This window comes from Gobio gobio (genome assembly GCF_949357685.1).
Source record: "Gobio gobio genome assembly, chromosome: 24".
NCBI lineage: Eukaryota > Metazoa > Chordata > Actinopteri > Cypriniformes > Gobionidae > Gobio > Gobio gobio.
The window spans coordinates 34,405,802-34,432,534 of record NC_137120.1 but is presented as its reverse complement, the minus strand read 5'-3'; the positions used below and the strand labels follow the sequence as shown (position 1 = coordinate 34,432,534).

The 26,733-nt window shown below is 36.6% G+C and overlaps 1 protein-coding gene across 3 annotated transcripts in view; it reads left to right on the top strand.

Annotated features, from left to right (window-relative positions):
• Positions 1-26,733, top strand: part of rabgap1l (RAB GTPase activating protein 1-like) — a 127,412-nt gene that overhangs the window by 8,912 nt on the left and 91,767 nt on the right. For all 3 annotated transcript variants that reach the window (XR_013815872.1, XM_079808014.1, XM_079808015.1), the window contains exons 2-11: positions 4,108-4,303; positions 4,420-4,576; positions 7,671-7,878; positions 10,563-10,737; positions 10,821-10,981; positions 11,153-11,263; positions 13,100-13,166; positions 15,902-16,004; positions 18,648-18,814; positions 22,824-22,950. Coding sequence is in view for 2 of the 3 variants with exons in the window: in XM_079808014.1 (XP_079664140.1) it covers positions 4,166-4,303; positions 4,420-4,576; positions 7,671-7,878; positions 10,563-10,737; positions 10,821-10,981; positions 11,153-11,263; positions 13,100-13,166; positions 15,902-16,004; positions 18,648-18,814; positions 22,824-22,950 (1,414 nt within the window). In the remaining variant the exon portion in view is untranslated. The remainder of the gene's footprint in view (positions 1-4,107; positions 4,304-4,419; positions 4,577-7,670; positions 7,879-10,562; positions 10,738-10,820; positions 10,982-11,152; positions 11,264-13,099; positions 13,167-15,901; positions 16,005-18,647; positions 18,815-22,823; positions 22,951-26,733) is intronic.

Sequence of the window (26,733 nt, the reverse complement as noted above, 5' to 3'; positions counted from 1 at the left end):
GATTTAAAGTCAAAAGCGCAGTATTTTTTGTGTTATTTAAAAGGCAAGTTACAGGGTTTTTCCTGGGTCAAAAATGGTCTTCGGTGGTGACTGACAGACATGGTCATCCATACACACACACACACACACACACACACGCACTCACAGTAAAAAAGTACCCTACCCACGTGATCTGCAAGCGCAATACTGACAATACATTTTAAATAAATTCAAAGAAAGTTTGTAACTTTTGCTTATCTTATTTTGATCCCACATGAAAAAATACTATAATATATTATAGTATATTATAGTAAAATTACTCTAGTAAATACTATAGTGTTTTTGAACCGTACTATAGTAAAGATACTACAATAAATTAACAAAGTGTAGTAAATACTACAATATACTACAATTTACTGTAGTACTTACTGTATGGTTCAAAAACACTATAGTATTTACTAGAGTAATTTTACTATAATATACTATAGTATTTTTTTCATGTGGGATACCTTGATGTTTGTTTTTGTTCCTCATTTTTACACTATTTACTGATAATTGTTTTGGTATATAATCATATAAATATTAAAAAGTAGTATTAAAAAAATGAACAAATAGCCTAATTTTCTGCCATTTACAATTTAATTAGCTAACTAACAACAACTTTGTTCTGGGTTCACCTCACTCCAGTCTAAACTAAATGATTTTAGGCTATTTAGTTTACTACACATTGTCCACATAAATAAGCTGAAAGACTGTGGATAATTCAAACTATAACTCTTACACCCACTCTTGCTAAAGTGGGTAAGCACACTTGTGTTCTCATTTCAGGTGTTCTGAGAAAATGATTAAACGGATTCGTGAGTTCAGTGTTGGACAGATCAGTTGTTCTAACCAGTCGTTAAAATGATTCGGTTCAAAGGAGTCATTAGGTGGCGAATCGGACATTAGCAGACGCGCTGTGTGTGAATCCCGTCTTTTAGAACATAGCGAAAGATTTGTCAACACACAGAAAACACTTCATAACGGGATACGGTTTGTTTCCCGTTTATTGAAAGTATGGTTTATGTCCGCTGGTCAGAGAATCAGCCATTTTTTTTTGGAGCACATTTCACACCCAGCGGTGATTAAAGGAAAACATCGTCTGACTGCGCCACGTGCAACATGGATTCAGTCTTCCGACCTTTTGATTTTGATTAACGTAATATGTGTAATATTAGAAAGCTAAGAATGCTTATTTTGAAGACAGAGAGAGTGCGAGTGGGGGAGGAGCTCTGATCGTTCTCTCTGTCACTCAGTCACAAGCGCAGCATCTATTTTTACATCATTCATCATTCAAATCACAATAACTCATCAAATAAAGCTTTGGCGGGACAAAAATTTGTTTTGGCGGCCGCCAAAAAATTTTCAATGTAGGAAAAACCCTGAGTTAGTATTTTGTGCCTATAGGCGGGTACACAAGCGCAGCGTGCTTTAGACCATGTGCTTAGATCGTTAAAATAGGGCCCGTTAAGTGGTATAGACCTGCTTCATTTTGTTATTATTTATTTTTTATGCAATGTTTATTTAACTAAACAATATTTGAAGACGTGTTTAACGAAACAAAGTTCAGGCAAAATGGGATATTAATATATAGGGCATGAATACCCAAGCCATTCGTGGACTCACTGATTAGTATTATTAACACTATGAATTACTATAAATTCCCTTGTTTGAGGTAGGGATGCACCGAAATGAAAATTCTTGGCCGAAGCTGAATACCGAACGCGTTTTTTTCAATTTATTTAGCCAATTTTTTCACCATTGCATAAATTAGCTTTTTTAATATTTTGTCTTGCTTTTAAAATAAACACACACGAGTGCGAGGGTGTGCGCGACAAAAATGACGTCATCGCAGGGTGCCAAGCGGACGAGGCGCGCGCAGTCAGCAGAGGCTCGTGCTGCAGAGGAAAGTATAAACAAGGCTTAATTCTTCCGCACTGCCGACATGTGCTGCATTTAGAAGCGTGCACGCCTCTCTCACACGCACTGGTTGCTATATTTGATCGCGTCGTCAAAAACCTCATTGTTCAGTAAAATTTATTCTGCCTTTTCACTTATTCAAAACCGGCCAAACACCGAAAGTGCAATTTTTGCTATTTCTGGCCGAATAATCGGTTGCCGAACATTTGGTGCATCCCTAGTTTGAGGTGTACCATAAACAGGGCTCAACATAAAAAAAATTTCCCACTGGCCCCTGGGGCCAGTAGATCAGAGTTTTGCTGGGCCCCTTCTATATTTTTATTGGCCCTGAAAGAAATATAAGGAAAACTTTTCCATTAAGCTGTATGTATTGTATACATTAGGATTAATCAATAGCCTACAGCAAATGGAGTACATGAATTAAGAGCTAGAGAGCCCCTGGAGACATGCAAAAATAACCAAATTGTCATTGTAACTGAATTTTTTATTGCCTGACCAGTAATGTTAGCACTGTGTTTGCCTATATAATGTGTATCTTTGTTAATTGTTTATCATATATATATAACAAAAGATAAACAATTAACAAAGATACACATTATATAAGATATTTTTGGCTTCATTTAGCCGTAGTCACGTGACATAGGTGTTTTGAATTACGCTTCGGATCGTTCGACTCGAAAAACATCTGCGCTTCGGATCGCGCAAAGCTTGGGAACTACAGTTTTGCGTCAGCCATCCCTGACGTGCACATGAAACTGAAAGTATAATTTACTCGTCTCATCTCGGTCTGTTTCGGAGCGCGCGCGCTGCCTTTGGAATGACACCCAAATTCACTCATGACACAAGTCAAGTAGGCTACTCGCACTTTGGATCTATCATTTATGAGCAAAGTTACGGTTATATATTAGCTAGCTAGTTGAGTAACTTACCTTCGACATGCTACATCAGTGAGGTACTGAGAACCAACGTCTTCGCAATTCTGTGACGGTATGACGTTTGTTTTGCCTTTGCGGATGGCCAATCACTGGCCCGCGCGGGCCAGTGATTGGCCATTCAACTAGCCCGACATACTCTTTTACTGGCCCAGGGCCATCGGGCCATTGCTTATGTCGAGCCCTGCATAAAGCTTAAATGATAACATTTTTGTAATACGTATGTCACTGTCTGTCATTTATTTATTTGCCAAATGACAGTCATTTTCTTCAAATCTGTCAGTTTCAGAAATCAGAAGTTTGTGTTGTAACATGTAGACTACTTTCAATAAAAGGTCCAACATATTAAGAATAGTTTTAGCTGTGTTGCTATGTGTCATGAGAGTAAGCAACTGAGTAGCTAACACTCAACTGAGTAGCTAACACGCTGTAGCTAACGCTCAACTGAGAAGCTAACATGCTGTAGCCAACTCTCAACTAAGTAGCTAACTCTCATCTGAGTAGCTAACACTCATGCACGAGCGTGAAACTCAACTTCCATAGGAATAATTTGAAAATGCTTGATGCGCCCCAGTGGACACACACCATTATAATCAACCCATCCAACATTACGCATTTGCATTATGCGCTTTTTGACATGACGCACCACCCAGCATACCCAAATGAAGAAGTCACCGCTAGCCATATATACTGTAAGTGCTATCAAAATTAGCACGATAATGCATGCAATAATTTTAACTTTAAATTTAAAAAAATATTTGACGCAATTAACGCGGGATCAGTTTTTTCTGTCATCCTTTGACTAGCGTTACATTTATATGACAATTTTATTCATGCAAATGCTTTTAAACCATTCAAGCATGACAAGACAAAAGAGAATGCGCTGTCTGAATGTCCTGTCTATGTGACACACACAAGATATCTTGCTCACGGATCTGTTTTCTAGCGTTCTGTAGAGAAGTTTGTTCATTTAGGGCTACTGTAGAAACTTGGCAGCGCAAAATGGCGATTTCACTGTAAGGGGACCCGTGGTGTATGTAGATAGAAATGACTCCTTCTAAGGTAATAAAAACATAATGGTACATTATTTAAGGTCTTTATACCCCACTGAAAACAGCGTTATATATATTATAATGCATTTCTGTCAATAGATCCTCACACTGCACCTTTAAAGCACCCTTATAGTCAGTCTTAAGTGATGTAATCCAGCAGTGTAACAGGTCTGTCTTGTTGGTAGGGTTGCAGCAGCAGCAGCAGCAGCAGCGGGCCGAGCGGGCGGACTGTCCCAGGCTATCATGGATGACCGCTCCTCTCTGGGCAGAGTGAGCGGCTCAACTGAATCTGTGTCAACCGTTACCAGTGAGGAGTTTGTTCTTGTGCCGCCCACTGCTGGGGGCTCCCCCTCCAGCTCAGAGGGGAGGCCCAGACTCAAGGTCTGCTAAGCATCATTTACTATGTACACTAAGCACGCATTACCATTTGTTTTAATGTGATGGTATCCTGTTGAAATAATCTACAATGTTTTCTCTCTGCCATCCCTTTGTCTCAGATGTCGTGGAATGGGAGTGAGCAGTTGGAGCGGGCGATGGAGGAGGTGTTGGATGATGTTGGTGATGGACCAGGAGCTGCAGATGAAATAGAAAGTCCTGCAGTGCTCAGCTCTCAGATCAGACCACCCAGCCTGACTCTGGACACAGCTCCCGATGGTACATCCTGCTCGCAGTAACAAACTAACACACAAGAAAACTAGGAAGTAACTCCGTTTGAATAATGAAACTCTGTGATTTGTTTTGATCCTTGTTAAACCACATCCATAAATATTTCTACAAATGAACAGAGGCAGAGCTGCAGTCTACTAAGATTTTCTCTATTATTATTATTATTAGTAGTAGTATTATTTATTTTCAGGGCTATTTTACACACGAACGTTCAAACCACTTTAATAAACACAATAAATACTAAATGAAAGTAAAAGCGTCATCCTCTCACGGACGACTGCCACGCACACGCATAACAAACCGTAAACAAAACTCAACCTAAAGTCCAGGCCTGATCTTCTCTCGTCCTTCACTGTCGTCGCTCCTCCTTTATGCTCCCGTCACTCCGATCACGGCAGCCGCGGCACCTGGGGGTAAGGACAGCGAGGTGAGAGAACAGAGCCGGAAGCATGAGGAGTAACAGAGACGAGAGAGTAGAGAGAGGAGAAAAGAAAGAGAAAAAAAGAATTGTGGTCCGGTTCCCGGACCCACTGCCATCTGCCGCTCGGTCCTCAGCCAGCCGAGAGGCTCTCCTTCGCGGTGCCATGCGATGGCACTGGACACTTGGTGGACGGCTCGGTCCTCCTCCGCCCCCTGGCGGCCGGTGGTGGCTCCTCCTACTGAGGGAGCCGGCAGCGAGTCCCGCGCTCCCTGTTCCTCCCCTAAATAGCAGACGGCAACAGGCTCCGGCCAACAGCAAGCGACGGCGACTCCTTCACTCCCTCTCAGACGGCAGCCACCCCACCTCGACCCAGGGGCACGGCAGCGAGCTCTCCGTCCCACCGGTCTTCACTCGCACCAGCATCACCGCTTCGGGCAGCCACTCGCGGCACCGCGATCCCCCTCAGCAGTGAGGGCTCTCCGACAGCATGTTCCTCGTTCCTCCCGGGTTTTGGCACCAATATAACAGAGTTTGTATGTTCAGGGAAGAAGGAGGCGGGAACCGGCGAACGTTCAAACAACTTTAATCAAATAATAAACACAAAATGAAAGTAAAAGGGCCAGCCCCTCACGGGCGTCTGCCACGCACACACATAACAAAACGTAAAAAAAACACAACGTAAAGTCCAGGCTTGGTCCTCTCTCATCCTTCACTGTCGTCGCTCTTTCTTTATGCTCCCGTCACTCCTCCGTGAGACACGAGGCTATCCTCGTCCCGCTCTCACGGTCCCTCAGCCTCGCTGCTCGCCACACAGAACTCAAGTCTGGGCACAGAAGACAACAGGAGCATTTAGAACAAATACACAATATACTAAAAGCCACTTAAGGAGGTGGTCTGGGCTGCACTATAGTCAAAACTAAAGACTAAATGCATCTGGTTGTTGAAACCACATGTGTAAATTTTACTCCTCGCAACAATGCTAAAAAAATTTACGTGTGAGCGTGTTATGGGCTATATGACATATAGAGCCAGATATGACAGCGCTACTGAAGCACACCTCGCCGCAGACGAGGAGCTGCGTATCTCTTCATCAAGCTAACGCACACACTACCGAAAGTAAAGTCGCAGGTGCTCAACACACAATCATATTCATTAAAAGTAAAGAAACGGAATGATCTTACCAGTGCTGTTGCCGCGCGCTCCCCTATAGCGGCCTTTGATTGTGAAATTAGCTAATGATTAATAAAAAAACAGCTCATATCTGTTGTTTTCAGTGACGTGAACTCCAATAAATCTGCATGTATTGCGGGAATTGAAGATTCGATTTAAATCCGTTTTGCGGAGATACATTTATGTGAATGAAATTGTTTTGATAAATCAGATAGCTTTGATTTACACAGCGCGTGTGTGTTCTCCAGGTCGTGCTTACCAGGTTGTTCATAAAAGCCGAAATGTGCCCAGATGTCGGCTTTTAAAGTAGTTGGAGCATTCTAATTACTCTTACTTGCGTTTCGCCTCCCTCTGCCATTGTATGCCACCGCGACACAGCACGTACGCGACAAATGATGGCAGAAAAGAATCAGTACAGTATAATCGGTTATGGTCTATGACTAGTTTATAAATAATTTGCAGTCAGGGCGTCTAGCAACTCTCCATAAACTTGCGAGTTGGAAAAACCAAACCCTGGTCAGGCCAATCACATTGTGTATAGAGTCGGTGTGCGGGCTTAACATAATTAGGCAGAGTTGCTACGGCGGTCTTTCGAATCAGCTTTGGCCGCGACTCTGGAAGACTTTGAGTTACGCTTTTCTTTGAGAAAAGAACAAAGAACGGCAGGAAGTTTAATCTATCAACTATCTCCGCTTCACCTTCTTCGCTGCTCTGGTTGGTTGTAGCGCTATCCTATTGAGTGCAGAGGGAATTTGAAAGACAACCGTTTATCCCGCCCCTCGGATTGAGCCCTGCCAATGGTGAGTTCCCAGACCCAACATCTTGATGTGGGTCTGGCTTGTCAGGTTCGTCTATTACTGAACCTATACCGAATCGTCCTCGTCTGCAGCGCGACGCATCGTAGAAACGGTTAAATTCGACACCCCTAACACACACATTTATATTTTATATATTTAAATTGTCGTGTTCTTAATTTAATTCCATGTAATATATTATATAAATAATAATAATTTTTTATTTGTTTGTTTGTTTACACTAAGCAGTCAATATGGTATTGATTTATAATGTGTAATTAATGATGAGCAGGTTTACGATCCAAGGCAATCCTATGCAGATGTAAAAAAAGAGATATTTGAGCGCACAGGGGTTTCAGCTAAGGCCGTCTAAACTAGCTCTGACTATCTGCTTCCTGTTGCCAAGTGCTAAAATTGGGGGGGCTCTGAACACACTTCCTCTCTACCTTGCACAGACTTCCACATTCAGTCACCTTTGACAATAGACCTTTAGATAAAACACGTTTATGCAAAGCACAAGTTTATTGTCTGAGTGCAGTAGGATGGCGACAAAAGAATCTGAAGAAATAGTTACCATAAAACACCTTTTAAAATCTTATTGGATAAGCCACTTGATTTGCATATCTTAAAAATAAAAATACATTGTAAAGGAGGAAAAAGACATGTTGTATTGACACTTCATTGTTTGTGTTTACAGAAGCATCAGGAGCGGTTTTGGAGAGTGCGACAGTACAGGAGGAAGACAGCGTGCAGTTCAGTAAGCTGTCCTATCTTGGCTGCACCTGGGTGAAGGCCCCTCGTAACGAGACGGAGGCCCAGAAAGCCATGGCCACCCTGTGGGAAGAGAGCGCCATCCCCATCCCCATCACCCTCCATGTGCCCAACGGCCCAGATGGTTGTGTCCGGTCAGTCATTTGCCAAAAATGCAGTGGGGTCCACAAGTCTGTGACCACTAGTTTTCATTCATTTTGTATTTTTCTATTAAAATACGTATTTTTTTAAGTATCATTTTTTTTTTTTTACATTGCAAATTATATTCTAACACTTTAATGTCAGATTTAAAAGTATTTTATGAATCCCAGATTAGTGAAAAAGCTTTTATCATTCATTGTTCATTACATTTATATCTTAAAATGTTTTGTTTTTTTCTAGATTTAATTAATTTAATTTATATATATATATATATATATTAGGGCTGTCAAAAGAGTAATCGCGATTAATCGCATCCAAAATAAAAGTTTGTGTTTACATAATATATGTGTGTGTACTCTGTTAATTATTATTTATATATAAATACACACACATTCATGTATATATTAAAGAAATATTTGCATGTATATACTGTATATACATTTATATAATCTATAATATATATAAATGTTTTATATATAAAAATAATATTTTTTTCTTAAATATATACATGCTTGTGTGTGTATTTATATATAAATAATAATTAACAGAGTACACACACATATATTATGTAAACACAAACAATCAGGTGGAGAAAAATCCTGGAAAGTTTTCCTCGAAAACCGTAATTTCTTTAAGAATGACAGCACTCTAATAAGAGCTGTATTTCTTCATTTGCGTCGATGTGTGACCGCAGGAGTCTGGACGTGTGTGCAGACTGCAGAGCTCTGCTTCCACCGTTTACTAAACAATGGAAGCAGAAGAGTTAAATATATATGCGCAGCACATGACAAAGAAAGCAACAGAAACGCATGCATGAGAAAATAAAGTGTGGCACAGGACGTGCTGGACTCTGACCTGAAGCGCGCGCGCACACGCCTTTCACTCATACAGCATGCGATCGCGACATCAGTTTCACGGATTATTGGGTTTGAATGGTCAAAAATATGTAAAAATGCACGTTCTGGTGAGTATTCAGATAAACACAGTCGGATATGTCTTTAGTGAACGTATACAATGTATTTGGTCCATGCAGCTCTTAAAGGGCCGAACATAATATTCTGTGTGAATAATGCTAATCAAACAACAAAAGAAAATAGAAAATCACCCCAAGCTTGACTGAATAACTTTAATATATTTATTAAGAATCCGTGTTAATTAACAGTGTTAGTAGTTCATTTATAGAGTGAAGACTATGCATTGTTTTTTTTATTTTTACATTTGATTATTTAATTTCTTACCCACTGTAGCTAAATAAAGCACTGTTTTTGTCATATTATTTGTAATTTACATTTTTGCTTACTTTTTTAAAAAACAAAGATGAAATCAAATTAAATATCTATATTGCAGTTATAAAATTACATTTTTAATTACTCTTGAAACTATTACTATCATGAAATATGATATTGGTCAACCCAACCTGTTCAGAATAGTGGTTAGTGTTAATGACTGATAATCATGACTGATAATTATGTGATTGTTGCAATTTTTATATTATAATATTTTTAAATCTTTAAATAAACAGGGAATGGTCAAATAAAGGGCAGGAACATGCAGAGTTCTTTTTTTTAAAAATGTTTTTCTTTATTTATAAATGTATAAAACAATGAATATTAAGTTCTGTCATATTATTCAATTACTTTTACTGTTTTTTTGCCATGGTATTGATTTAGTATCGGTATCGAGGTATTTTAGTCTGGTATCGTATCGCTTCTTTTTTACAAATGTAATTTATTTGAATTTATGCCATATTTACTTAGCATTTTTATAATTTAATACTATATTGTTAAGCTTTTATTTCCATTTTTACTTTGATTATCTGATTTATGTACATTTTTTAATCCCAGATTTTCAGTGTTTTCTCCGACTTTTGGACTCCACTGTATATATTACATCAGACGCATCCCACGAGCAGTCACAATGCGTTTATTTGCACGTGTTCCCCCTGAGGCTTCATAAAAGCTTTTAGATTGAGCACATTTAGCCTTCTTGCTCTGAGACGAACCACATTCAACATTGGGAGTGTAAAATGTGACTTCTCTCTAGTTTCTGAGTCCTTGTGATCTTCGTGGTGTGTGTTCTGTCAAGAGCTAACACAGCTGTCACCTGAGCTGCTTTTAGCTCTTGCTTTCAGGTTCGTACGCGTGGTGTAGCACTTCTGTTTTCTCACCCAGTGCGCATTTTCTTTTTTCTCAGGAACTGGTGAAACCTCAGATCGAACATCTCACTTTTTCTCCTCTGAAAACCTCAGAGCTGACTCTTAAATTAGCTAAGCAAACTTTGATGCACTTTGATAGTGTTGCTTCAAATCTGGATACATTTTTGCACCTTAACGCATCATTATTCATTTAAAGTACTACATCGAAAATATTTTCAGTACTTATTTTGACTATATCTAAATGCAAATGTCCTATTTAGTGTGATCGCACTAATTAAAGTACTTTGACCTATTGTGCTGACTCCAGAAAACTTTTGATTTCTGTTTTTTGAGACCTGTCAGTCGGGATTAAAATTGGTGTATATCGTAAGATTTCAGATTATGTGATACATACAGCTTTGGCTTTTCTCGCGATCTTATCGGGGTCGTATTGTACAATCTGACAAGCAGCAATCTCGATGGACAGAACGAAATGCACTCAAAATGAGTTATTGAAAATGTTTTTTTTATTGTTCACTCTAGGATTCTCGACCAGGCCACAGGAACAGAAATTGCATCTTTCCCCATCTATAAGGTGTTGTTCTGTGCACGAGGACATGAGGGATCTGCCGAGAGCGACTGCTTTTCCTTCACAGAGAGCTACCGCAGTTCAGAGGACTTTCAGATCCACGTCTTCTCCTGCCATATCAAAGAGGCTGTGAGTTCAGTAATGTTTAATGATCAAAGAGTCAGTCTTGTAATGCAGAAATCAACTAAGCTCAACCTCCTTTCCTTATTTAGGTTAGTCGCATCCTCTATAGCTTCTCAACGGCCTTCAAGCGATCTTCAAAAGCTGCCACAGACATGCGAGACTCAGTGTTGCCACTTTCCCCCGATAGCGACGTCTTCACCTTCACCGTTTCTCTAGAAGTGAGAGAAGATGACGGCAAAGGAAACTTCAGGTCTGTCATTTACTCACTTCTTCAGTTCTGCCTACATCTCGCTCTGCGTTTTTACTGTTGCTGTTCAAGAACTGTTGCATTATTTGTTTTTATTGTTTAGCAACCAAAATAGAAGTGTGATCATGTCTCTCCTACTTTTGTTTTCCCTCTATCTTTTTACACATCTTGCAGTCCAGTTCCCAAAGACAGAGATAAATATTACTTCAAGTTGCGGCAGGGTGTAAATAAAAAAGTGTCTGTCACTGTCCAGCAGATGTCCAACCAGGAGCTGGTAATTGAGAGGTGGGTTCTGGGATGTGGGCACCAGAGTTCAGAAATGTTGATGTTTTGCCATTTCACAGAACCATATTTTGCTTTATAATGACTGCCAGGGCCTTGCCTTTAAAGACCCCATAAAAATGGCAGATGATCTACAAAAAAAAAAAAAAAAAAATTGGTGGAACGCCAAGTTTTTTTTTTTCTGTAGATTGGCAATAGGCTTTAGTTTATGTCACAGCCATGAACCATGATTAGTTGCTATTGTTAGTCAAAAGCAGACAATAGGGAACATTCTTGTTCTAGGCATAGATATAAATACATGTATACATATTTGCACAATGTATTTCATTACTTAATTTTTACATATACATTATTCAATTTATATAAAAATATATAATTTTCTTTTACATTTATTTGCATTAAATAAATATATAAGTGTGTGTGTGTGTGTGTGTGTGTGTGTGTGTGTGTGTGTGTATGTATATAATATAATATTTTTTATATATATATATATATATATATATATATATATATATATATATATATATATATATATATTATAATATAATATAATATAATATAATATAATATAATATAATATAATATAATATAATATAATATAATATAAAAATATATAATTTTCTTTTACATTTATTTGCATTAAATAAATATATAAGTGTGTGTGTGTGTGTGTGTGTGTGTGTGTGTATGTATGTATGTATGTATGTATGTATGTATGTATGTATGTATGTATGTATATATATATATAATATAATATAATATAATATAATATAATATAATATATATAATATAATTAATATTATATTATATTATATTATATTATAATATAATATAATATAATATAATATAATATAATATAATATTAATTATATTATATTATATTATTTATATTATATTATATTATATTATATAATATTATATATATATAATATTATATAATATTATATTATATTATATTATATTTTATATATATATATATATATATATATATATATATATATATATATATATATATATATATATATATATATATATATATATATATATATATATATATATATATATATATATATATATATATATATATATATATATATATATATATAAATAAATATAAATTTGAAATACTAATTTGAAATTTAAAAGTTAAATGGAAAAAAGTCTTTATTCTGCATGCTTCTCATATAGTAATTTATTTTTTCTTTTGGATTTTTTATTGCAATTATTCATATATCATGTATATAATATTAAACAATACTGGTCAAAAGTATGGAAAATTACTAATTTTAATGTTTTTGAAAGAACTGTCTTATGCTAATCAAGCCTGCATTTATTTGATGATAAATACAGGAAAAAACAATAATATATTTAATAGACTTTAAAATATAATTTATTTCTGTGATGCAAGTTTTCATCAGCCATTATTCCCGTCACATGATCCTTCAGAAATCATTCTAATGAACAAGTCTGTCATACATACGCACACACAATTAAACAAATGTATACTGTATATATGCATTACATGAAATGTTAAGTTGATCTAAAAATGTATTTGGAGTTGAAAAGTGTAAGTGTGATTCATTGTGCAACCACTTGATGTCGCTCTAGTCACAGTAAAGACAATCCCTCCTCACTTTGTGAGACTTGCTATGAAAATGAGCCCATCACAAATGTTGCCACACTCTAAATAAACCTCACCATGACATCAGTTCCTGAACTATGCTGCTGTTTCATATAGCGCATTACATAATGAAAGAAGCTCCAAATCACACTGTCAAAATATTTGATAAATATACAATGCTTCTTCCTCACAATCTAAACCATTCACTTGCTGTCCAGGTGCTTTGGGATGCTGCTGAGTCCTGGTCAGAAAGTTCGTAACAGCGACATGCACCTCCTCGACATGGTGAGAGTTTTTCCCCAGTATTCTCGTGGTTGAGCTGTTATAGCTGTACCTCAGGCTCAATATTAAATGTTTAATTTCTTATGTCTCGACTCATTTTAGATATCTTTCTGTTGCCAATTTTAGAAACACTTAATGGAAATATAGGCGTCTTATTATTCATTAAAAACATAATTTTACAAAGGACCATGAGCAAGTTAAGCTATGGCGATTTGCACATCAAGACTAAAAACAATTAGCAGTTCAATCAAGCGTAATTGGGTTCACAGGGATTCTTGAATTGAAAACATTCTACGTCTACATTAATCCGGATACATTTGAAAAACGGCTTTTTCATTTTAAAAACGCTCTCCGTCCACACTAGCGTTATCAAGTGTTTTCCAAAAGTTTCTTGTCCACACTGAAACGTCAGAAAACGCTAATTCACTATACTGTGCATGCGTTAAACCTCATAAAAACTCACTGAGCAAGAACAAGACATTATCAGGTTATCACACAATTCTTCTGGCAGGATCATTTTATTAAGCAAAATATCTAACCTTTCACTTATGCATCCAGGTCGCACTCACTCACCGTGGTCAAAAATGCAACTGCTGTCATGTTTTGTCACAGGACAGCAATTGCGAGTAAATTTTGTCACCTTTACAGGACTAATATGAAGAGTGCGCGAAGTAACATATTTTATACTTAGCACATAACAGGCACAATAGCTGTATAAACATGAATACCTATTGGTACAATATGCGTCACATGATTAAAAATGCGTCATTGTTTTTTTAAATAACGCGAAAACGGCATTTTCAAATTCATCCATTCAAAAAGCTTCATTTTCGTTGACTTAAAACGCTGTCTCAGTGTGGACGGAAGGCCAAAACGGAGAGAAAAATATACGTTTCATACGAAAATGTATTAGTGTGGACCAGAGCCATAGGAAAAGAGAGTTGCGACACTGTTTGATCTCGGGTCACGTGGTTCATGGAGCTCTCAATAGTTCCAAACAATTCCGCACTGTCAATCTGTTTGAATAGGATTAAGCAGGACAGACAGCAGTTTCACTGTATTTGCAGTAATTTCTGGTAAATATTATTGACTTCGACTAGACTTTACAGTAGCTTTTTTTTCTGGGGAGAGATAAAGAAGAGATAACGTTTATGTTTTTTTTGAGTAATCTGGTTATTTTATGTGGGTTCATGTGAGTGCATGATTATACAGCATTGAGTGTTGTAGCCTATCACGGGCATTTCCCTTTAAAATAATGACCAGTCATATGTTTAATATACCAGGAATGAGAATCCATATCGATTAAAACAAGTTTTATACAGTCTCTAAACGCTTTACGTTTTACACAAATATTCCCATTATCTACAAATCCTCTCATCATAACAAACAAAGCACAGAGACAATTTAAATAAAGATTTATTGTGTAGTTTAGTCAGAAGTTTTTGTTTTTCATGAGACTTTGTGATTTTCCCTACAGTTAGCCTATATATTCAACACAGTACAAATAAAGTAACAAAAATAGATATTTTAATGTTATAATAGTGATTTGATGATCTATAAAAATTCATTAAAAAAAAGAGAAAAAATGGCGAATGAGCCAATAAGTGTTCCTCTTCCGCCATCTACTGGTTAGTGGTAATGTCTAATAGGTTAATTCTTTAATAGGTGAATATAAATGATTGATTCTAGCATATACAGAATTTAACCCAAGAAATAAGTTTTAAAAAGTGTTTAAAAAAAACAGGGCAACCAATTTAATTCAACTCTTTTTATGCAGGCATTATTCATAGGGGTTATACGTTATTCCTTGAATGAGCTGACTTCATAGAAACGTTTTTTTCGACAGAAAGATCTCAGAGAGACTAAAAACTTTTGAAATATGACAGCTAGCATCTGGATATAGTAGCTGTTGCAGTGCTGCTCACGTTATCTAACTGCAGTTAGAGTCTTACGATCTATTATTCAACAATAAACATTAACTATAACGCGCTTCATAAAATACCACTTCTATTCATATTCCTCAGAGGTCAACTAATGCCATAAAATCTCAAAATATGCAGTAATTTCATCAATTTGCCAGCGAGTGTGCTTGAGGTATGCTGGATCTATTGGTTGTTTGGAACTATTGGTCGCTCCATGACACGCTTTACTTCCGCATTCCTCGGTTCCTATGGAAGTCTATGGGAGTGTCGTAACTCTGTATTTCAACGGCTCTGGTGTGGACATGGCCTTAATGTCATACTTTTCTACAAGAAGCCCAAAATTGTCTATTTTAGAGCCGACAATAAATCACAATAATCATGATAAATCCCTTTTTAAAAAAACTAGATTCATTAATGCAAGTGCTCTCAAATTCGCTGCACTAAATACTTATTTTTCCCTTTAAAATTCCCTATAAAATGTCTTATTGATGCTGTAGCAGGTGTTTTTCATTTGATTGCATGTCATATTTGTGGAGTTTTAATGATATTCAATGACATTCTGCCATGCAAAGACTGCAAATGACTTCACTTTTAATAAATGTCCCATATGGGTATTTTGTTATATATATTTAATTAGCCATTAAAAGAGTCTGTCTCCTTTATTTCCTTCAACCAGTTATTAGAAATCGCACCCAAATGAATAAACGCTTGTCCAATTAGATAAATGCATTTGCTACCTTTTAAAATTACCACCGTTAAACTAGTAATCAAGTAAGCTTAGTCATTATAGTCAATTTTGTGTGATTTCCTTTGAAGGAGTCTATGGGTAAGAGTGCTGATGGGAAGGCGTATGTGATCACTGGCACCTGGAATCCCAACACACCGGCTTTCCAGCCACTGAACGAGGACACGCCGAAAGGTGAGATCTAGCACACAATCCTTTGAAACTGTGAAACTCAGGCACTTCTCAAGTGTCTCTAGTTCTTTTCATTGCACATCAAGATGTGGCCAAGTTTACAGTTTTCACAGAAATTCACACTCTTTCCTGCCATCTATTTTTTTTCTTCTTCTCACATTACTTGCAAGCCGTACAGTTTTCAGCACTTTGAGCATGCTGAGTTTCTGTTCCGGCAGCTTTTCTTGTCGTGGTCAAAATGTGACATCTCTCACTGACAGCAAAGCAGTTTGAATAAATTTTCATCTAAATTTTGCCTGAACTAGAGGGTTTCATTAATGGAGCACTAACACCAATATATAGATAAATATATGAATTATAAAATGAATAGAATGGTGCATGTCTGTATGCATGTTTAATATGTTTAATAAAAAGTTAATAATTTTTATTTTGTATATAATGCGTCTCTGTTAAATATATATATATATATATATATATATATATATATATATATATATATATATATATATATATATATATATATATATATATATATATATATATATATATATATATATATATATATATATATACATATACACATACATACATACATACATACATACATACATACTTACTTACTTACTTACTTACTTACTTACTTACTTACTTACTTACTTACTTACTTACTTACTTACTTACTTACTTACTTACTTACTTACTTACTTACTTACTTACTTACTTACTTACTTACTTACTTACTTACTTACTTACTTACTTACTTACTTACTTACTTACTTACTTACTTACTTACTTACTTACTTACTTACTTACTTACTTACTTACTTACTTACTTACTAACTAACTAACTAACTAACTAACTAACTACTGGTCAAAAGTTTGAGAACAGTAAGATTTGTTTTTGAAAGAAGTCTCTTCTGCTGACCAAGGCTGCATTTATTTGATCCAAAATACAGCAAAAAATCATAATATTGTGAAATATTATTACAATTTAAAATAGAAAGCTGTCTATTTCAGATAAATACTGTTCTTTTGAACTTTCTATTCATCAATGAATCCTAATTTTTTTTTTTACACAACCGTTTTCAACATTTATAATAATCGTAAATGTTTCTTGTGCAGCAAATTATCATATTAGAATTATTTCTGAAGGATCATGTGACACTGAAGACTGGAGTAATGATGCTGAATATTCAGCTTTGCATCACATGAATAAATTACATTTAAAAATATATTCAAATAGAAAACCGTAATTTTACATTTTAATAATATTTCACAATATTGCAGCTTTTTTGTATTTTTAATTAAATAAATGAGCAGAAGAGACTTCTTTAAATACATAAAAAACGAATATAATATAATATAATATACATTATATAATATTATATAATTATTATGTATTATATTAAATTGATACATTTTATATTGATACCATGACCAATTTAATTGTAGTAAATGGAATATACATAAACTTAAACTTAAAATATAAAAAAGATATTATAAATGTAAATATATTTGAAATTCCCTCAATGTTTTGAAAAGTTTGTCATTGACAAATATTTATTTATTTTATATAATCTATATTGTTTAATTAAAAATATTTTTTTAACTTTATATCATTTATTTAAGTCAAAACGTAAATTATACTTATATATAATTCAATTGTATGCAGTTTTTAAATAAATATATTTAAAGTATATACTTTAACTTACCCCCCCGGTAAGTTGATACATTACAACTTACTGTCATGAAATGTCAGGTGGTGGTCCAAATTGGAAACAGGAAGCAGTAATTTCCTCTTTATTTAATGACGCAACTTACTAGAGTACCAGTAATCCTCATCATAGTGTGTGTATAGTTTATTTGGTATGAGGCCAAACTGGAAGCAGTGGAACTGCAGCTTTAATGTTCTGTTGTGAAATTATATGGAGTTGACTTAGAAATTAAATTCCAGTCTGGTATATTCAGATAACCACCTCAGTTTTAATAACGTTTAATTCAGCAACCTGAATGAACGAGTTTGTTATTTCAAGTCTACACTTCATTACACTTTCAGTAAAACATTCCACGGACCTCGTCGTGGTTTTGTGTCCATTTGTAAGGCTCAATCGGGACCCACCTCAGCTCTTCTGTTATTTACCTTCCCATCTTTCTCACAGCCACCTTTTCTGACCTGACTCTATCGTAATTGAAATCTATTTTCAGCGATTCCCTCATAAATCTGTAACTATTTCCGTTCTTGTTTCCTGTTAATTGAAATAATAAAACCCCCTTCGTGTGAAACAAACTGATTTGTGATTTGTTTCTCTCAGCGGTCTGGTTGGTTTCATAATTATAGGGCTCACCTGAGAGAGAATAGCAGCTCCCAGAATGCTACATCTTGCCACACTTGCCTGTAAATAACATTGCCTGAGTTTTAGAAAATGTTACTTTTTTAATCTGATTTGACTCTTAGTTTCAGTGTAAACAAGATGAAACATGCATGAAACTACGCTTTCATGAAAAGAATATGCAATGGGGAAATAATGTGAGCGGGGCTTGGTTTTATTGGAGGATGAAAAGTGGGTTTATGATACTACTGGTTAATATTTTCCCTGCCCACATCAAGACACTATTGTCTTTAACTGTGAACCTTTCCCCTTCCAGATAAGCAGGTGTACATGACGGTGGCAGTGGACCTGGTGGTGACCGAGGTTGTAGAACCTGTCCGGTTCCTCATGGAGGCGCTAGTGCGGATCTATCCGGCTAATGAGAGGTTCTGGTATTTCAGCAGGAAGGCCTTCTCTGAAACTTTTTACCTCAAGCTCAAACAGGTACACTCCTAAACCAAACCAAAAAAGCTTATATGTTATTCATATGTTCTATGTTCTGAACCTCCAACTCAAGTGCATTACACATAAATATTTGGATGAATTCTTTGGTGAAATTAGGTTTTTTCATTGTCATTACAATTAAAGGTGATTTAAAATTGGTCCAAAAAAAAAAAAAAAAAAAAAAAAAAAATTATATATATATATATATATATATATATATATATATATACATATATATACACATACATACATACATACATACATGCATGCATACATACATACATGCATACATACATACATGCATACATACATACATACACACACACACACACACACACACACACACACACACACACACACACACACACACACACACACACACACACACACACCCTTCATTTTTTATTTATTTATTTAATTAAAGTAATTAGTAGTTTATTTATTATTGTCATGACAATTAAATATGATATTAATTGATAAAATAAATCATTGGCAAAATAAAATACAATTTGTGTGTGTGTGTGTGTGTGCATATATACTTGCATACATATAAACATATATTGTGTATTTTGTAATTTTCATAACTATTGAAGGTGATAATATTTAATACAATAAAATAACTGGTGGAATATATATATAACATATATATATTATATATATATATATTACACATGTGTATATATATATATAACATATATATATATACACACACACAAGATATTATATATATATATATACACAAGATGTTATATATATAGATATATAGATATATATACATTTTAATCTCTTAAAATATAAAATAATCTATATCTGTATTGGTGACATGAAAGGTGTGTAATTTAAACAAAATAAAATATTTTTTTTATTTTACACCTTTTATATAACCAATTAATGCATTTAATTAGTTATAAATAAATAATAATGATAAAATGATATACCTTATTTTATTTAATTCAGTATTTTTCTCACCTTTAATTGTCAGGAAAATAATGTAACGGTGGCAAAAATCTTTTTAGTTATTAGATTGAAATGTGTCCTGGAAACGATCTTGACAAGCTTTGTAAGATTCACCCATTTCTAGCGAAGCCTGTGAACCACCCATGAACAGTTATAGACTGCGATATAGCAACTGCACAGATTGGAGAACAAACCTTGAGGAAGGAAGTGAGCTTTTGTGAAGGGTGAATAGGAGCAGTAACTCCTGGAAGCTGTGAAGCGGCAAATGGAGGCTTTGTATAATTCGTAGCTTAATAAGAGGCCTGGCGCTCATTATCATGCTCAAGTAATTAGAGCTTGCAGCCTGCATCTCTGCCTGATTGCCTCCGTAGCTATCTTATCGCAGAGAGAAAGAATGCCTGGGCTGTAGTTAAAAGCTAATTAAAAGATAATATTATGGCGTTAGCGATAGACCCAGCCCATTCTCCACGTTATTTTATTATTCCGTATTTGTTTACGCTGCTCATTAGGTGCGAGGAATTAGCGTGTAATTATTCTGGCTGTAAACATCATTCTTCGCCTGTAGTACAGTTCCACTTTGCAATTAAAAAGGGAAACGATGGTTTACATAAGAGCCACATGGCGCGAGGGAAGCAGTGTCAATAGAAATGTTTGTAAGAGTTACTTGAAGCGGAGTACTACGGGTGTAATCTCTGCAAACCTCTTTTTCTATTGCCACTTGTTTTAATTTTCTTCCTGTGTGTGTAATTATGTATTTGTTGTTTCCCCTGAAGCGGTAGCAAAGGTGAAGCTAACTTTGAATGCTACGCTCTAGCTGCACGCTTGTCTTTTAAAGGAACAGTTCATCTAAAACTGAAAATTCCTACTTTATTATACTTAATCTATCATAGTATTTTTAAGAAATCCTTAATAATGAAATGCATGACTTGAACAATTGTTTGCTGGTGCATTTGAAATGTTTTAACTCATCATCTTGTAATGTCATTTCAGTTCTACTTTCTGAGTATGAATTATCATATGCAGTAAAAGAAAAAGAGCACTGTAAAGGTTTTGCCAAAAACTCAGCTGGCTGGCTTCTTTCCTGTATGATTGTCTCTTCAGACCTTAGAACTGCACATGAGCTTCTTTTGACCTCCTAACTGAACTCCTTCCCACAAATTGATCATAGATATTGAGAGCAAACAATAACCATAATACCATAATCAAAAGCCGCGTTTCCACCGAAATTACCCGGAACTATTTGTACCAGGAACTTTTTTCCCAGGAACTTTTTCTCCCCCAGACCTGCTACTTTCTGCGTTTCCACCGCGGTCTAAAGTACCGGGAAGATTAGGCAAATTAGCCCGGTGACGTGAGAATGCGCGCGGCTGCTCCTCCCAGTCACCGACGGACATGAATCACTTTTGCGCGATACTGTCTGCAACAATAACAAGTGGAGAAGATGCAAGCAGCGCTGCTTTTGCATACACATTACCAACACAGCTTATTTAAACGTGCACTTTCACCTGGTTTGACCATTTTAATGCAAAATTGGATGATGGGCAATCCAAAATCTGAATGTGTTGCAATAGCTCAATCTATGGTTATGGCAAGCACGTAAATACTGTCTCTCCTCTTTTTCTGTGTGACAAGCGAGTCTCAGAAGCGTAAAGTGCCGCAGCACCACCTTGTGTACCGGGAGCGCCATCTACTGAATGTGCACGTTCTCGGCGCATCGCCAGTGAAAATCGCATTGTGAACACGCAAAACGCGCCGAAAAACGCTGGCGATAAGCGTGCGCGATATTCGTCCCGGTGTCTACAGGCCTTTAGGCAGTTTTGATTTATATGCTGTTTAATGTTGATGACACGTTATTTTACATATGCATCTGCTTACCAGTGATGCGCGGGTTGATCCAAAATGAGCGGGTGCCTACGAGTCATCCAAAAATATTTTTAATGATATTCGGGTCACGGTCGGTCGGATCGTCAATAAATCCTTATTTACCTTTTGAATGTTGAGCGTTATTAACTTTTGAATAAATGCTGACGCGGGACAAAATGCCCGATTTCCCAAAACGTTGAACTGAGCAATGCCATTGTACCATTTTAATAGGCTACTTTTAAACGCATTTAAAGTCAGTTTTATGTATTTTCTGAGAGGGGGCGGGATCTTTGTTGGGAAAGTCGGGGGAGAGACGCACACTTCGATTAGACTGGATAAACACATGCAGCATCTTAATTGTTAAGAAAATTAAACGAAATAAATGAATGAATCAAGCCTGTATTACATAACACTAGGCTATATCATACAGCATTCAGAAAAATAACAGTTTGCGCTCCTAAGGGCTTTCACACTTTTCCAAATGTTTTCCAAATGTGGGCTGATGAATTCTTCAAGCCGGGTCGAAACATAAACATCGCGTTCATCAATAATATGCATCTGGAGCTGAAATGGAAAATGATGGGCCGCCGCAAGAACTTCCTGCTCTCGCTGCTGCACCTCTGAGCGCACCACGCCAGGGCCTGAAACATTTTCTCAATGGCCCAATGAGCTACGATGAGCATTTACTACTTTTAAAAAATGCGGGTCAGGAAGCGGGTCGGGTACAATATTTTCTTCTTTTTTTTTTGCGGTCCGAGTTGCGGGCGGGTTAGTTGAAAACGTCGGTCGGGTGCGGGTTGTTTATACATTGACCCGCGCATCACTGCTGCTTACATACGATCGCTTGTTTTTTTGCGTCTTCTTCACCTGCGTTTTGATCAGGAAATTCTGTAGTCATTCAGAAGACGCACAATAGCGCCCCCTAATGTATTACAATGAATACACTGAAAAGTCTGTGTTTGTCGGGGATGCGTTTTCTTACAAATAACGGAAAATTCTGTGTTTGGCGGGGAGAGAGTCGGCCACTGCATTCTTCAGTATCTCCTTTTGTGTCGTACTGTTTAGGAACGATATGAGGTCCATATAAATGTTTTAATTGTGGTGTTTTTTTTATTTTTAACTCCAAGCTATTTGTAATGCATCTTTGTGGCTTTGACACACAGCATGTTTTTGCTCTATATGTTTGCAGGGCACCGGGAAGGGCAGCCAGGGAGATGCCATGTATGAAGTGGTCAGCCTGCAGAAACATACAGAATGTGCGGCCGGAACACGTGGCCCCCCGCAGTCTCCCACAGAGGAAGAGGAACCAGAGGAAGGTATGTCATCGTCAGTTTATCAGAGTGCTTTTCTGTGTTTTATGTTTGTTGCCATTTTGAGGCCTCCATTTTAAGGTCAACTCCTTTTAAAGGAACCCTACACTTTTGCAGTCTGCTGAAGTCCACTTACAATGTTAGTTATTTAACTTTATTGGACCATTTTCCACACTATCTCTGACTTCACACTTGGCAGGTTCCATTCGATTAAAACAAACCCTGGTGCGATTTTCTATGTTAGTGCGGTTCATTTGAATATGTGCACCAAACAAGTTGACCGAGACCGCCGAAAAGATGAGTCTCGATCTTGAATGAAATATGAACGCAACACGAATCAAAGACATGTAAACGAACCAAAAACAGAACTTGATGTCACAAGATACGACCCTAAAAAGTAGTGTTGTCAAATGTACCAACTTCGGTACACAAAAAAAAACAGCATTTCCCTCTAGCATTTTCAGCGCTGTTGAATGGATTCCTAAACATCTCTGATTGGCCATTGTGTTCACACACTCAACATATAAGTCTGAGATTGGCTACAGTGAGCAATGCTTAAAAAACATGTTGCATATAGGCCATCTTTGACGCTCTTCACCGAACCCTTATGCAGATACACACGGGAGCGTTTGAAAGCAGGCCGATCTTGGTTTGTGTGTGTGACGGAGGGATTCCTGTCACTCTTTTGACTCCTTTAAACATTTTATAAGCTCTTCACGAGCTCTCAGCTGTTCAAAATACCATCATATGCAGGCTACGCACATACAACGAGCGCATTTAGCCCAGCACACAGCATTGTTTTGGATGTTCGGTAAGTTTGGTCATAAAATATACATAATAAAAGCCGACCAATCAGGTTGTGAACACATATCTATGCCTTTAGGTTCGGTGTTAAAATGCAATGTGAGCGCTAAACGGACCAGGACTAAATGTTTTTTTTTTTGTTGATCTGAACCAAATGAACCAAAAGAACTGACCTACTACAAGTGTGAACGTAACCCAAAATCGCCATGATATCAAAATGGACAATTCCTCGTTTTTTTTTTACAGAATGTTGCAGTGCTGATTATAAATTATAATCTGTGCACATCATTATTCTTTTAAAATTCAAATGCCATAGTAATTTTTAATCAAAATGTTAACTTGCCCTCATGACGTGTGTCTAGGTAGAGGGTGGGGCGCAAACTGCCATTCAGATCTGTCTTCATTTAGTTAGCAATGCCCAACTTCCTACAATCCAATCAAATTGCGAAGGATGAAATCGAGCCCCGCCCTACATTTTTCTCATTGCAGAAGGCGTTTCACTCGGATGTGTCACAATAGGGAAGAAAACTAGACTGGGTAAACCCAGCCTGATCTGCTGGCAATTTTATTTCGCCCTCACACCTGCAAACTTGTCGCTTTTCGGCGACAATCGCCCTTTTCTTGGTCAGTCGGGTCATTTATGTGAATCGCGTAGAACCGGAGAGTTTTTTTTGGAGGGGTGGGGTGGGGTAGGGTGGTGTAGGTTCGGTGCACACGTGTAACGTTACACAACGGTTTCCGAGTGCAATCTTTAACAGTTCACAGTCGGCTTGTTTTAAGCGCGGAACACACTTTAATCCGAGTTCCCACACGAACATATGAAGTATTCAGTCCATTTTATCACGAAATTCAAAGGATAAATTGCCGTTTTGACGCTCTGTGGTGTGACTGATCACAATTCAAGCGGCCGCGCGATGCGCACTCGCGTGAACGCGATCATCTGTGAAGACGATCAGTCCTCTCTTACTAAAGAATAAACATGAATAACCATCTGAAGGTATGCTGAGGATACATTACAACTTGCTGTCATGTATATATGTGGTGTAATCGCTTAATCAGTGTTTCAACGGCGGAAAGACCTCAATATAACTGTTTTTAAACTAAACAATGTCATGCAACAATGTCAATGTCATTAGCATCACATTTACCTCAGAAGTCATTCAGTGTCCACAGCTGTTAGTTCACTAGAGAAATGAACTATTTCACTAAATATATGCTCTATATTAGCCTATATATTCATTATATTCTACTGAACCTGTTAGGAATGTCTTGATTATTTCATGCATGTTAAATAAACCTTGAATTTTGAAATTATATTTCAACAACGAATTGGAGAAAAAAACGATTTCATAATTAGATTTAGAAGTTAATGCAAAAACTGCCTTATGTGAAGTTTACATGTTTGCATACAATGTGTTATTTGAGTGTTGATTATTATACCTAAAAATAAATAGCAACTGAATTTAGGCTAATAGTTTGGGCTCTGTTGTTAATCTTTAATATTAATGTGCAAGTAAGGGCTCCCTAAATAATTTACAGAAATATCTTCAATAAACTTTTAGATATAATTTAATTCATTCAAGGACAGACACTTTTTATTCTTCTTCAGTAAACCACTGTTAAATATAAAAATAAATAAAAAGCAATTTTGTAAAACTGCTGTACCGAACTCGTACCGAACCGTGATTTCAAAACCGAGGTACGTACCGAACCGTCAGTTTTGTGTGCCGTTACACCCCTACTGTCAGTCTTTTATTTTGGTGATATCTGGTGATAGCCAGACAAAAAGAAAACACTATTGCAACTTCCGTTTCATGCCGACTTTAAGAATTAAACAGGCTTGTGCCTACTGTACCTTTAAAACTTCTGTATTTAAATGAGCTCTATTGTTACATAACAGTATAAAATGGAACAAATAACATGTACATTTTGGGATTTACATGTTAAAGTATAGCCTACTTGCCCCACTTACCCCATCCAGTCTTACAAATACAGGGAGAAACGACCAACTCTGAGCTTATTCAGATGGCTTTTCAGAGTGAGAGGGAGCGAACTTGTGTATACATGCGGATGTAAAAAGAACAGATTGCCTTGGCAGCAAAGCTTTAGCAGGGCCATTTGTTTTGCTGTTTTTTTTCTTCTTTATATGTCAATGCTAACACGTCAAGTGAATGAGATCATCCGTCCAGGTTTTTTTCACCACCAAATTTTAACATGATCAACATTCGCGCCCCTTACATTTTCATGCCTGCGATTTGGCAGCAGGAATCCATCGCAAGCTTTAATTTAGTCTCGGCCCGTAGCTCTAGGTGAAGTGTATCAGCCGTCTGTCTTTTTCGCCAAACGGAGACGGCCTGTGTTTTTGACAGGGTGCCACGAGCCGGAGATGTGAAACCCTGGTGGCTTTCAAGTGGTTATCAGCGCCCATTTCAGAAGAATGGATTCCAATTTGGTTAAGTGGTATTGGCTCTCGGTCTCTGTGTGTCATCTGACCACCTGGATCTGGCCGTGCCGGTTCTGCTCAATTGTTTTTTTCACACAACATGGAATAATGATTACAAGGGTTTGAGTAGCATGTTAAATATCACTTAAAAGACTATTCTGCTTCATTTACTACCTACTTTGTGAACCGTGTGGTATATTTTAAATGTTTATTTGCGGTGCTCTCCGCTTACTGGGTGTCCATTATAGTAAAATTCTGTTGGAATATTCCTATAATGGTTTTAGCTTTTTCACTTGTATACTATACTGGGAGCTGAGCAGAATGAAAGACTATTATTTACATGATATAGATATAGTTGAAGGTTAGCAGATTTGGAGGTTGTTTGTATTTTAGAAAGCATAAATACAGGGACTCCACATGTAGGCAAAACAGAGCTGGAATAAAATGTGAGTGTCTTGTTACGGTTAGATTCCCATAGGCTAAGCAAAAACTTTTTCCACATGGTCAGGTCTCATATTTGAGAACATGAAGGATGTAGAACT